General features: G+C 44.3%; 1 protein-coding gene across 10 annotated transcripts in view; it reads right to left on the reverse strand.

Moving 5' to 3' along the window:
- Positions 1–14567, reverse strand: part of OPCML (opioid binding protein/cell adhesion molecule like) — a 1064335-nt gene that overhangs the window by 497828 nt on the left and 551940 nt on the right. For 7 of the 10 annotated variants that reach the window (XM_045483512.1, XM_045483510.1, XM_045483511.1 and 4 more), the window contains exon 1: positions 8535–9204. In XM_045483512.1, the coding sequence (XP_045339468.1) occupies positions 8535–8701 (167 nt within the window). In that variant the 5' untranslated portion in view covers positions 8702–9204. The other 3 variants (XM_045483514.1, XM_045483513.1, XM_045483507.1) reach the window with 2 other exon arrangements.

Here is a 14567-nt window from a genome sequence, read left to right on the forward strand (position 1 = left end):
TGAGAAAATGTTTCCATATTATCTTCCTCTCATTATGCCTACTTTTCTTCAGCATTGGCATTCGTGATAAATAGAAAATTGTCATATTCATTTTTTTCTCATTTTTGTGTAATTAGTTCTTCTAAAACAACATTGTTTTCTATTATTCTTCATTGCTAGTATGTCTTATTTTGGATAATTATGAGTTAAATAATCTTCTGTGGGCTAGTCAGAAAACTTAGCAACCACTTAAAACATTCTTTGTTCCCATTATGCAGTGGAAACTTGGTTAATCGAGATGCCATAAATTTTCATATCCACTGAAAATGTTTAATATTCAAAACGAATTTTTAAACATTTTATTGATCAGCACTTTTATGGGAAGCCAGGTCAAGTCCTTCAGCATCTCTTTGATTTAAGCAAAATGTGCAGTCTCCAGGGAAGAGGAGGCCAAAAGGGGTCACATGATTTCCTCCAGGGTATGAATCAGAGGCAAGGTGACTACAAAGCTTGTGGTTCTCTGTTTTCACAGCTGAATGGTTTAAACTAAAATATAAGGATGGGGACAGGGAATTGTGAAATGACATGTATTTTAGGATTTAGAAAAATAACTTCTCTTCATTCTATACTTCCATATAAATCACTCATTTCCTCACGGTTTTCAAGAAATGCTCTGGCATTGGTGAACTCTTGTCAACAATTACCTGCTCACTTTGTCTTAGTTTGCAGGGTCCTTGGAGACACTGGCATACTGTGGGGTGTCATGCAACAGCTTCAAAGTGAAGACCACCAGTGATTGGCTTGATAGTACCCTGGACCCTCCTGGCAGCTGTCTCTTTGTGAACTGTTTGCATCTTGCATCAAGTCCTGCCCCAGACAACAGACTCACATGCAGGTGAGGGGAGGTGAGCAGCAGAAAGCAAAGACCACTAAGGTAGATCAACACACAGCCCTGAACTGAAACATAGATTTCCTGACCTTTTGTCAGGCTCAGGTCTGGGGCACAGAAAGGGTGCTTTTTTTTTCTTTTTCTTTTCCTGCTGGCAGCACATGGAAACTTTCTCTGTTCTCTATACCTGGGTGTGGGTTCCTCTAAAACTGAGAAGAAGAAAAAGGTCTTCCTGGAGCAAATACAGACACATAATAACCATGTGACCAAAAGCAAGTGATTTAACTCTTCTAAACCTCAGCCTCTGAGGCTGTATTTAGGGATAATAATTATTCGGAAAATCACATGAAACAATAAATAATTGGCCTGGCCTCTGACACACACTTAATCATGGATAATAGAGTGTGCTTGTTTTAGGGGCGCCTGGCTCAGTCGGTTGAGCATCCGACTTCGGCTCAGGTCATGATCTCACAGTCTGTGGGTTCGAGCCCCGCGTCGGGCTCTGTGCTGACGGCTCAGAGCCTGGAGCCTGTTTCAGATTCTGTGTCTCCCTCTTTCTCTGACCCTCCCTTGTTCATGCTCTCTCTCTGTCTCAAAAATAAATAAACATTAAAAAAATTAAAAAATAAATAAAAAATAAAATAAAAGCTCCCCTGACTTGCCAATTTTATTAAAGGGTCTGTGGTATGATCCTGCAGGGAGAGTGACATAAGGCTCAAACATGTCCCATCTCTAACCTTCTCTACCAAGGAAATGACACACGGATTGAGGCAGGGTAAGTGCTGAGCTGCAGAGATATTACAAATTCAATTTTCACATCTTAAAAAAGATACACCAGGGTACAAAGAACTGCAGGAAGGTGCCATTTACTGGGAGGTGGGAAGGGACTGATAATGCAGCCTCTCCCCCAGTGCCCACCCCATGCCGGCATTCTCTCCAATTCAACTAGACCCACCATCAGAAACAGCAACTCCCTGCAGGGAAAATAATAAACAAATAAACAAATCTGAAATGAACTGGTGCTCTCTTGTCTGAATTTTAAAACATCAAAAAAGATTAATACTTGGTTCCTAACTTAATAGACAATGCAAATTTCCGCTGGCCCTAAAGATGTCTTGGTCCATAATTCCTTCTTATCTCAGGACTGTGAAGACTATTTCCCACTAATAAGTAATTTTCAAAGTCCTCCCTTGGGAAGGTCAAATAAGACCTATTTGGCTCCTCCTCTCACTACCAGACCCCATTAGATCTATAACACATGCCTGTCAGTGCTGTTGTCTTCCCCAGCACCCTCAGAGCCCACCACACAGTAAGCATGGTCAGCAGGCCAAGGGCACAGTCCCTTTTCAGAAGCTGGAAGGAAAGAACAGACTGAAACTGAATCTAAGAGCCAAATTTACCTAAAAGCAAAAAAAAAAAAAAAAAAAAAAAAGAACAAAAAGGCTTATGATAAGAGGTGTTGAGTTTTCCGCAGCAATCCAGAAAGCCAACGGAGCATATATCATGAACACTTTAAAACTTCCTTCCCCTGCTTTGACATGCAGAACCTGGTGTATGTGTTGGGAGAAGCACACAGATTCCAACCAATCAGTGACTTCAAAGAGAATCAGGGAGCATCAGCAACCAGGCAGCCCTACGACCCCCAACCCCAGCCTGCTGACCCCTGCAGCCTTGCCCCAGTGCTGACACACCAACTTCCAGGCTAGAATCCCTGTCTGCTCCCTACTACCTCCTGCTCTGTGTATCTCCTCGCGACTCCAGCAAGGCAATTCTCAGCAGACACAGCCTCACTTCTAAATATATGAGTCTATTGCCCCTTAGAACATTCCTCTCAAGGTTAGAGTGGGAGAGAGCCAAAGCATAAGAGACTCTTAAAAACTGAGAACAAACTGAGGGTTGATGGGGGATGGGAGGGAGGGGAGGGTGGGTGATGGGTATTGAGGAGGGCACCTTTTGGGATGAGCACTGGGTGTTGTATGGAAACCAATTTGACAATAAATTTCATATATTGAAAAAAAAATTTAATGTTTATTTATTTTTGAGATAGAGAGAGACAGAGCATGAATGGGGGAGGGTCATTCAAACCGTGAGATCATGACCTGAGCCAAAGTCAGAAGCTCAACCGACTGAGCCACCCAGGCGCCCCAACGATTTTTTAGTTCAAACTCCACAGCGGGCTCTGTGCTGACAGCTCAGAGCCTGAAACCTGCTCTGGATTCTGTGTCTCCTTCTCTCTTTGCCCCTCCCCTCCTCAAAAATAAATAAACGTTTTTTTAACAAGATTTAAAAAAAAAAGAAAAAGAACATTCCTCTCAATCCTACTGCCTTGTTCAGCATCTTGCCCTCAGGGATAGTTGGGCCTTTTGCATAGTTTCAGATCAGACTGAGAGCACTGGTGGATTCAGGTGCCCCTTCTGGCAAGGGACTTAAGCAGAATCCAAAATCCCCTGAGCCCTCCAAGACCTCTAACCAACTGCTGTTCCTGAGTGCCCCAGCGTCATCTTCTGAAAAGAACGGAACTGTGTATATATGGGCACTTCATTGCTGTAGAGGTAATAATACATGATAATAGATTGAGTCCCATTATAAGGATTCAAGCATTCAAACAATACTTTTTTTTTAAGGTTTTTATTTTATTTTTGACAGAGAGACAGAGTGTGCTAGCAGGGGAGGGGCAGGGAGAGAGGGAGACACAGATTCTGAAGCAGGCTGCAGGCTCTGAGCTGTCAGCACAGAGCCTGATATGGGGCTCGAACTCACAAACCACGAGATCATGACTTGAGCTGAAGTCGGAGTCTTAACTGACTCAGCCACCCCGGTGCCCCCAAACAATACTTATTTGTTAATCTTTTGTATCCATCATGATATCTGTACTTGGTACATAACACATGGCTCGTAACCTCCAGGAGCTCCCCGTCTAACTGTGCCCACACCTAAATGATAGGCCCATGGTGTATATCTGCTAGAACAGAGATACTTAGCAAATGGTATTGGAACTGAAGGTAATTCTTGTCCTCAAGGGTAAAGCAGGATGCTGAGGGGAAGTGGGAAGAAACTCGCACATTTTAACTGTTTGTACATATGTGGGGGGAGAGGGTGGAAGGGGGAGAAGGCAGAGCACATGAAACTGTAAAAGACTGAGAGTATTATGGGTTGTTATTGAGGAGTCCCATGTAGCACCAGTGACAACCTGGGTGTATACATTGCTTTGTAGTTAGAATAATACCATATACTTCATCTCACCTGACATCACACACTGAGCAGACATTGCTTCTAGATATACACCGTTGGACCGAAGTGCTCAAAATCATGTAGCTATTGAGGGCAGAATAAGAATCAAACCCAGGTATTCAGGCCCTTGAACTCAGTGCCTCTTTTAGAGCACTAACACAGCCCGGGAGTGGTGACGTACGTGCATGCATGTGGGAGACACTTAAGTAGAGGTAGGGTCCCTGGAAAACCACTTGTTCAGATGCTCTGGGGGCAGGAAAGGAAAGAGAAGTGGTTCTTGACTCTGGTTTCACACTAGAAATAATGGAGGAGATTTTTTAAATCTCACAAGTCCACTCCTAGCCTAACTCCAGAGACTTTGATTTCATTGGTCTGGAAGGCTGGCGGTAGAATTTTTTTAAAGCATCCCAGGAAACTCCAGTGTGCAGCTCAGGGCAGCATCACCATATGCGGGGTTCCTTACAGACCAGTACGTGCTTCAGTGTCCTTTTATGTCATTTCCCCAGACCAATAGTGAAGACTCTGCACTTACCCATGACCTTATTCAGCTTGGGCAACTTAAATACTGCAATGTGCACAAGTCGTGCACCTATTTCCAACAATAGAGTGGCTGCTCTGAGTTTTCTAATTTTCACAAAGAGAAAAGCCACTAAGGGTGAGTGCAAAATAGAGAAAAACACCAAGGCAAACAACAGTGCATTGTCCTTGGGAGTTTGACTGCCCCAGTTGCTTGGGCAAAATCCTGCTGCTCAGATTATTCCTTGGCAGTAGTTAACCCTCAAATACTTGGTTCCAAATGGATTAGCTCAGAACACCAAATGAAAATGTAGGGACATTTTAGAAAAGAATTATGAAGCATAATCCCAGATCAGAAAGCCTGGATCAGCAAAAATGATAATCCTGCCATATAATACACATACATACATACATATATACATACATACATACATACATACATACAGTATGTTAGTGGGAAGTTTTGCCATTAATGCACCAGTTTGTTACAGCAGCAAGCCCTACCTCCATCCTACTTAAGCTCCTCACAATACTCCTGTATACAGATGATGTGGTTCGACTAAGTAACTAAAACAAATTTAGAGGAGATTGAGACCCAGGAAGAAAGCACATCTTGGTATCATCCATGTAACTGAAATGGCTTAATAGGACCCAACTGACCACACTGAGCATCCTGGACTCCTTTCCTGATGTGGGCACTGATTCAGATGTAGGACTTCTAGATACTTGTCATATCTAATCTAATGGAAAGGCACAGAACATTTTTAACCCAACAGCAGATAATTGTAATGAAATGATTCTGGCCAAGAGGGCCCATTTGTAATAATGAATTCAAATCAGATTCATAGAAGCTATAATTCAGCCATAGTGAATACCACCTTCATTTTCCATATCATCTCTCTTCCAAGAAGGCAAAATTACTCAATATTCAAATAATTATTTTTACTTTTCAAGCAGCCCTGTGAAGTAGTTATGAGGAAGATAATATTGCCTCACTTATAGAAAATGAGTTTTATCCACATTCAAAACTTCAGTGTGATCTCTGGCACATCACTTCCTAATGTCCTTCAATACAATCAAAGATCTATCAAAACAAAACTGATATCTCCAAGGAAGGAAATCATCCTTCTCTGAGCCTTGCTATTTCTCATTGGAAAATTCAAACAGGGACCCAGTTTTCTCCACTCCTTTGCTTTTCTACTAGGTCTTTAGCCTCCTACGTGACTTCATTCAAGATTTATAAAGAGACTTGGGATATTTTGATCCAGGGCAGCCACATACGAAAAGACTTTGTCTGGCTGACAGGCCTGGGAATCATTCGATTTTTTTTCAATAACTCTTGCACATTTGATGCATTCAGAACGCTAAATTTCCAAACCCTGCATTCCCAAGGGAACATCTTTAAGGAGACTGAAGTGTGACCATACTTACAATTTTTTAAGAGAAAAATACAACACAAAATAAAACATGATACATTTATCTGGAGTTAAGGCTAAGGACTTCCTGAGACTAGAAGCCAGGACTCCCCCTCTGAGTACTGACAAATAAATTTTCCATTGACGTGGGCACCCAGCTGCTAGCCAATAAAGCAGAAGTGCACACAAATCTGGAGAGGGATTGGGACCCCCAGAAAACTTCAGGAGATTTGTATGTTGTTTTAAGAAACATTCTGACAGGAGTGAAATCAAAACCTTAAAAAATCAGAAATTAATAAAAATTAAATGATGAAGACAAAAAAGGGAGAAGAGAACGCATTATAGGCAAAAGCATGTAATTTGGAGTCACCTGATAAAAATGAAGATTAAAGTAATAAGAGAGAAGAACACAAGAGGCAAAAGGAAGAGAATATAAAGAGATTACAATGTGGACAATGTGCTGAATCTCTCTATTTCAGAGCAAATTATACAGAGGAGGAGAGGCAAAATCAACACAAGTCGTATTTACTTTTTAAAAACTAAACCATGCAATCAGGTAACAGATAACAGTTATACTCGCACATGTAAGGTTTTTTTTTTCCTCCACAAAGCACAAAAAGCAACTATTCAGCTTTTCCCGTTTTTATTCCCATTCCCATTACGGAGCCCAGCTGCTGAACATTTGAATTGAAGATCAGGAAACCAGGCCAGCAGCTAATAAAAAAAAAAAAAAAAAAAAAAAAAAAAGGTAGAGCAAAGCTGGCCCTCTGCTGGTGGAATAGTCCTACTGCATCCCAGAAAGCAGAAAGCTGGAGTTAATTTTTAAGTTTCTGCGTTAACTTTCAGGGGCAGGAAAGGGACAGAAGATTTGGAAGATTCAGTAAGGAGGCCTTATTCGGTGCTATGCCTCTTTGCTCCCAATACTAGATTAGAAGATAAAGACAGGTGGGTGGCAGCACGGACATCCCCTCACATCTGCTAACATTTACCAACATTTCCATGGTTAATGCGTGTTGTAGCCCATGTATTATTCTTATCTTTGAGTCGACAGGTGTGTTGCAAATGTGCATCCCACAAGTTAATTCTTAGGGATTCGGCTCCTGAAATTTCTTGGGACACTGAATCAGACATTGCACTCTAGTCTGGGACAGGCTGAGGAGTGCCCACATGGCTTGAAGGGTTTCCCCTCCTGCTGTTAGGGAGGGGAGTCTTTCCCTAGCCTCCCTTTTTCTCTTTTCTTCCAGGGCCCCCAGGGCACCAGGAGACAGGACTGCAAAGCCTGTTCTCTTCCTCAAAAGAAGCTGCAGCTAAGAATCTCCCAAAGTGGCAAGAATCCAACCTTAACCTGGAGTTTAGGGAAGAATAGCCAGTGTCCCAAGAGGTCTCTTCTTTCTTTACCCAGGGAGCAGCTTGTCCAGATACAGAAAGAGTTCAACCAGGAAAGCCAAAGGAACAAGAAGGAAGCCCCATCCCCAGTTGTTCCTTGGAGAAGCCAGGCTTCTCAGCTGCAGAATCTGGGACAGCATGTTTTATTTTCACCATAACCATCAAAGTCATAGACAGGGCAAACACATTCAGCCTGTGTACACTGTGAGCCAGAGTTAAGCTGGGACGTCCCTGAATCTGTCTCCCAGGACCAGAACTGCCTCATTAAAGGGATAAAAGATGATATCTGCTGAGCTGGTGGAAAGTGGTGGCTGCATTTTTATTAAAGTCTCTGCTGCAGCGGGCCCAGTCCCCAAAGGTTCATATTCCAAGAATCTCCACCCCTCTGCCTGGAGCATGTAAGTGATTCTCTGTAACTCATTAAGGTAAAACAAAAAGCTTTCTATCGTGCTTTTCGCACAGGAGTGATGTCGTTGCATAAAAGCTACATGTTTCTGCTCCTTGGCCCGAGCCTGCAAAGATAAAACTGCCCTCATAATTTATAATAGGGGTCCCAGGAGCACCACACACGGTTGACATGGATGGATGCATCTTGAGCAGACTCATAAAGGGCCATGGCCCAGCACTGGCAATTCCAGAGCCTGACATTTTGGTATCTCTCTGGTAAGAGCAAGCCATCCCATCTGGAAGACTATCTTGCTTTATCACATACCTTCTGGTCTGTGAGAGAGCCACCAAAGCTCTCAGTGATCTTAGACTAACCCCCACTACTGCAATTGGCAGGGCTCTCACGTTCTCACCTTGGTGCCAGGGCAAAAGTGAATCTAGCCATGTCATTGCCCCATAGATACATGGAGTCCCAAGAACCGACCTCACTGTCCTGGATCCCATCCTGGACCAGAAAAGCCAGAACAAATGACAAACATGTCCAGGAAAATAGGTGTTGGCAGGCACAGTCTTCAAGTGGACAACTCTTGGGGCTGCAGAAAGGCCCTTCACACACCCAATTCCCCACCCAAACCTATGCTCCCTCTCTCTCTTTCTTCCTGTCTGGCTGGCCCCTACCCACATCCTCACATCCAAGGGGCTCAGTCCCCCGCTGAAGTACAGCTCCCTACCTGAGGGTGGCGCTCTCCCCCTGCCGGACCGTCACGTTGTCCATAGCTTTGGGGAAGGTGGCATCTCCGCTGCGCACGGGCACTCCTGTGGGTACAAGGAACAGCAGCCTGAGAGACACGACCACGAGGCACTTCCAGGGCAGGAACAGGTACCCACAGACCCCCATCCTCGACAGCCACAACTTCCCAGAACTCCAGCAGAGGCACGGTCCTTGTCCCCTGCCCCGCACACCAGCGGGTCACTGGCGGTGATGTGGGGAGACGGAAAGGGGATGGAGCAAGCCAGAAGCAGAGAGGGGGAAGGAGGAGAAACGAGTCCAGGCTCTCCGGAGTCTAATGATTCTTCCTCAAATCCTGCCTCAGCTTTCCAGCCTAGCAGAACCAGATGCCCCCTCCTGCATCCAAAAAGAGCTTTCTTGACGCTCCCCTGGGGAAGAGGGAGGCAGCCGGGAAGGGAGAGGAAGAAGGAAGGTGCAGGGATGAAGGTCACAGATTGCTCTTTCTCTGCCTCTCTCTTCAAGATGCTACTTTAAGATTCAGTTGGGCACGTTCTGCAGAGGTCTGGCATCAAAAGTTTATAACCCAAAGAAGCAAGGCAAGTGTCTCTGACATAAAAGAGATGTCCTAAAAGCTGCCGCTTCAAGGAGAGGAGAAAATGTTTTATTAGCTCACACACATGTATAGATGTATTTATAGACCAGCCCGAGTCTCGAATCTGGAACCCAAAGGCGGCAAAAAGTTCCAGCGCGGGGACCGGCGGCCGTCTCAGCCCGAGGATCCTTCGGTGCCGTGGGCGTCCTCCACCGCAGCCCGGGCGGCGACTGGTGGCCAGCCCGGCCCGCGTCGCCAGCCCGCGGAGCGCCGCCCGGCGCAGGCTCCGGGCGCACGGGGAGCTGGCGGACGGCGCCCCCGCCTCCTCCGGGGACGTGGCACGGGACGCGGGGACGCGCGGACGCCACGCTCAGAGGCCGCCCCCGGCCTCCGCGCCGCCTTCCTGCCGGGAGCAGTCCAGAAGCGCGCGGGCCCCGACCGCCTGGGTTGTCATGGCAGCAGCTCCATCACTGACCGCCACTTTCTCCTGGGCCGGCGCCGAGCGAGCGGGCGGACTGCGCGCTCATCCCGGCGGGTGGGCGCGAGGCGCGGGGCTCGGGGCGCGGGCGCCCACCTTAACCCCTGCCGCACCCACACGGGCTGTATCGCGGAGCGGCGGGAGGCAGGTGCAGCAGCCGGCTCCGCTCTCCCCCTGACACTCAAGCTAGCCGAGAGGATGCCGCGCCCCTCTCGGTGGCTTCTCCTGCAAGGGGCGGAGTGGGGGGGTGGGGCAGGGGAGGGGAGTGAGGGGAGAGAGAGTTCAGTAGCGGGGGGGCAGGGGGGAGCAGCAAATGAAAAATTGATGCTCGCACCTTCCCTCCCCGTGCTCAAGCAGAAGTTGGCAGACCCTGCCCTGGAGAACTGAACATCATTTCCTAGGAGGTAGCTAAACTGGTGTGTGCGTGTTCGCCACTGTCGCTGTTTGCCACCCCGCCAAGCTGCATACAGTACTATGGCAGAGCTCCCCGAAGCTTTTGTAAAAAGATGAAGTACGCTCTCTGTTCAGATGACCCACCTCTGAGCTACGCCTGGCTCCAGACTCTGTCTCCCAAACTGGCAATTCTGAATTTCTTCTTACTGTACAACATACAGAATGGTCCACAACCTACTCCATGCTTATTATTCAAGTATTTTATTGTAAAAAAAAAAAAAAAAAAAAAAAAAAAAAAGTAAGAGATAGGAAAAACACATGGAAATCCTAAAAAGTATTAGAGTTGATTTTCAGAAACTCTATGGCTTTATGCTCTCAACATGAATTGGCCCCATAATGGTATTGGGAGGGGACTTGGTGGATAGGCTATCCTGAACGCCAACTTATCAGTTTCTTTGGGGCTTAGATTAATTTAGTTCAGTTCTAAACCAGAGTGCTCAGGCTTTCTTTGGGCCTCTCCTGTCACTTTTCTTGTTGCTCCTGGCAGAAGCCACTTCATACCTGACAGAAGCATAGCCTATACTCCTATATCATAATTTAATGGTTGCTATGTGCATTTTCTTTATTCTTTCTCACATCCTTTTGTTAAATTAGGCAGGGCTCTGAACAATGGAATTTAATTCAAAAATAAGCTTTAAACTCTTGTTCATTACTTTAGCTGTTTAAGGATACAAAGACATCATACCTGCTCTTGGTTATGAGGGACTGAACACAAATAAATACTGCCCTATCCTCCCTTGTAAAATGGGAGCCCACATACATTCTTAGGCTTAAAGTTTTTAATGAGAGCATTACACCTCAGGAAAAAAGAATACGTATCACCAGTGTTGCTATGTATGCTTTATATCTTTTAATATAGTAAAAAACACATACTGTCTCCTTTCCAGAGAGGAGATATTAATGAAGGCAGGAGTTAGGCAGGACACTCATCCTGATTTCTTGGGCTACAATGTTGGGAGGAGAAAAGATGCCCAGAAGAGAGGCTCAGGCCTCAAAAAGCAGCCAAACTACTTACTTTGGAACCACCTGCCAGTTTTAATGGCATACATCTTTCCTTAAGGTTTGAGTGTACCTGGGTTTTCTGTATACACATTATACGAAATCCTCTAAACTCTGAGATGCTCTTATCCATTATCACCAGACTGGAAAGCCTTTTTTCAGTGCTTTAACCTGAGTAAAGCTGAGAACGTAAGACTGTGCTTATGATTTTCTTCAATTACATACTTTGTATCTCGAACCCTGGGGGATGGTGGCATGGGGTTGGGTCAGCACTTGCCACTTGGTTGTAGTGGGCTCAGATGATACTTCCTACTCATGCACCTGTAGGTCTGGTCCTAGTGCTTCTCAGGAGATGCAAACGGGGCTGTTGCTAAATGCTAACTTAATCTATGAAGGATTGTTTGAAATGGGAAAAGTTGTTGGGGAACAAGTCCAGCTGGGAAAAGAACAGAAGGGACAAGAAAAGAAGAGCAGCAGAGATAAATTGAAGCAAGACATTATATATTCTTTTTTTATTTTTTATTAAAAAATATTTTAATGTTTATTTATTTTGAGAGAGAGAAAGAGAGAGAGAGAGAGAGACTGAGCGTGAGTAGGGGAGGGGCAGAGAGAGGGAGACGCAGAGTCCTAAACAGGCTCCAGGCTCTGAGCTGTCAGCACAGAGTCTACCAGGAGGCTCAAATCCACAAACTGTGAGATCATGACCTTAGCTGAAGTCGGCCACGCCCACTGAGCTACTCAGGTGCCCCATATATATTCTTAATAATATGTAATAAATATTTCTTTTAAGGAAGGGATAAGTATCTGTGTTTTGCTGGGCTGGCTTTCCCCAACTATGGGTATCTGGAGTTCTAGAGAACAGGGCTTATTGTGTTTGCTCTCTTCTGTAAGCTGGCTTCCCAACTTCAATATTTGTGGGTGAATAAATGGCTGAATTCAAAAGCTAGTGAATCAGAGAAATGACTGCAGTGACCTAATCCTTATGTTAATCTTTGCCAGTCTGCAGTTTTGTAGGGGAGATTTCACTCATGTGTAAGGCATTGCTAGGGGCCTTTATTCCAATTATAGAGTAGGAAGCCCAACCAATTTGGAATGGGAAAGAAAACAGAGGTGAGGTTCACAATGAACAAGCACTACAGTGGTTTATATTGGGGGTTTTCTAAGAAATGTTTGCTTGAGTACCATGATGGGGAGACTTCCAATTAAACCCCTCTTGGATATATATCCACATACATGAAGACAAATTGTATGAGGACAAATTAAGAGTACTAAGAGTATTTGTTCTGAATTTGGACTGTCTCTTTGAATACTTATTCCTCAAGCCTTCAGCTGTGTGACTGGTACCTATTAATACCTATCTTATGGGGGTGGGGATGTCTTGAAATTTCCCCAAGATTTTGTTTTGAGATCTAGTATGGTGATAGACATGGAGACAGCTTCCTTGAAAGAATTTATTTATTTCTTATCATTCCCAAGAGGAGAGGATGTGCAGAGCCACGAACGAAAGCACTAGGGTGGGTCAAGAAGAGAAAAGTCAAGAGAAGAAGAGAAAGCAAAAGCCCAGAGCCTCAGCTGCAGTCTCCATGAGAAGGAGTGGGTGAGGCAGGGTTGGTGAGTTTGAGCAAGCTTAGGATCAGATTGTTCGAGTAATTTTGGCAGGCTCTGGGCTACAATGGTGGTATCTAGTGTTCCTGAGGTGAGTTAGGGCAGAGGAAATATATTGGTGTGTAACAGTTGGATAAAAAAAAAGGTGGTTTGGGGTATGGGCTCATACTTGATTGGCTTGGCTATAAAAGACATGCTGAAGGCAAGTTGCTTGCTTCTAGGAATTAGCTAACCCTAGAAGGGGCAGTTTATCCAGTATTAGCAAGCCTCCCAGATGTCAAGGCATCATAAAATACAGAAAATACTAAAAACATGATTAATACAAGGTGACAATTAATGAGACAATATGGGTAGCACATCACGAAAGAACTCAGCACTTTGGATGCATTTCATAATCATAAATTATGATTATACAATATAACTACCACTTTCCTGTGATAACAACTTGTGACATGTAGAAAGACATGAGTGAAAGATTATAAATGTCCCATGTCCAAACTAGAGATTTGATTCAGATCTACAGACATCTTGATATTCATGGTGATTTACAATAGAAAAGGCAGAGGTGGATCCAATGCAGTGCAGTCACTTCGGAAAACTTAAAGCAGAGAGGTGACATGAACTGAATGATAGTTTTGAAATGTGATTGTCATGTAGAGAATGGTTTGCAAGGGTACAGAATGGAAGCAGGGAGATTTTCAAGAGTAGAACAGGAAGGAAATAATGGTGGTAGCAATGATGACGGAAAAAAATGAAAATGTGGGGCACCTGGGTGGCTCAGTCAGTTAAACATCTGACTTAAGCTCAGGTCATGATCTCACAGCTCGTGAGTTTGAGCCCCACGTTAGGTTCTGTGCTGACAGCTGGGAGCCTGGATCCTGCTTTAGATTCTGTATCTCCCTGTCTTTCTGCCCACCCTCAGCTCATGTTCTCTCAATCTCTCTCTCTCTCTCTCTCTCTCTCTCTCTCTCTCAAAAATAAACATTAAAAAAATTAAAAAATAATAATAAAAATGAAAATGTAAGGAGTATATCTTGGATGAACAGCATTTAGGACTTTCTGAGAGTTTGGATTTGGGGATTGAGAAAGAAACAGGGTTTGAGGATGACTTCTAAGTTTTGGTTGGTAACTGGATATTGGGTGGTACAATTTCCTGTGAAGGGGATGTTTCCAGAAGGAATAGATTTTGAGAATCAGGAGTTGAAAGAGTGAATAGAAAGCTCCTTGAGACCATCAGATGGAGATATGAGGTCGACAGTGGGAGAAAAGAGTCTGAAGCTTACTATACAGGACTGAGGACAACACTAGCATCTCATAGGAAACCTGCTTCCAAGCTTACTATTTTAAAATATGTGGTAAAATTCTTTTGGGGGGGCATGTTATCCATGGAACCCTTATCCCAGATCTAGGAATCCCTCTGCCTTTGTTTGTACATTAGAAACACCCCCCCCTTATCTTAAGCTTCAGAATCTAAGCAATCCCATGGATTTCAATTTGTCTCTTAGTTTATTTCCTCTCCTCAGCTACATTTGAACTCTTGAGAGTAGATTTTAGGATTGACTCAGAATGAGGCCATGAAGTTATCAGTCCATTTTTGAAAACATGCTGCTCACTTCCCCTTAATAAGAGTCAAATGGCCCAAATTTAAGTCATGTGTCTACCCTGATCTAGGTCAATTGAAAGAAAGCCTCTGTTTTAAAGTGTAGTAAGACTAGAACAGGGACACTGGAGTCTGTCTGATTCCTACCTCTAAATACATACTTCTGTGTGACTTTTTATAATTTTCTTAACTTTGTTAATCCTCAGTTTTCCATCTATAAATAGAGACAATGATAATATTGAGTACATACAGTATTTGTGAGTGTTAAAATGAAATACTGCATGTAATGTCATCAGCATCCTGTCTG

The sequence above is a fragment of the Leopardus geoffroyi genome, chromosome D1 (assembly GCF_018350155.1).
Source record: "Leopardus geoffroyi isolate Oge1 chromosome D1, O.geoffroyi_Oge1_pat1.0, whole genome shotgun sequence".
NCBI lineage: Eukaryota > Metazoa > Chordata > Mammalia > Carnivora > Felidae > Leopardus > Leopardus geoffroyi.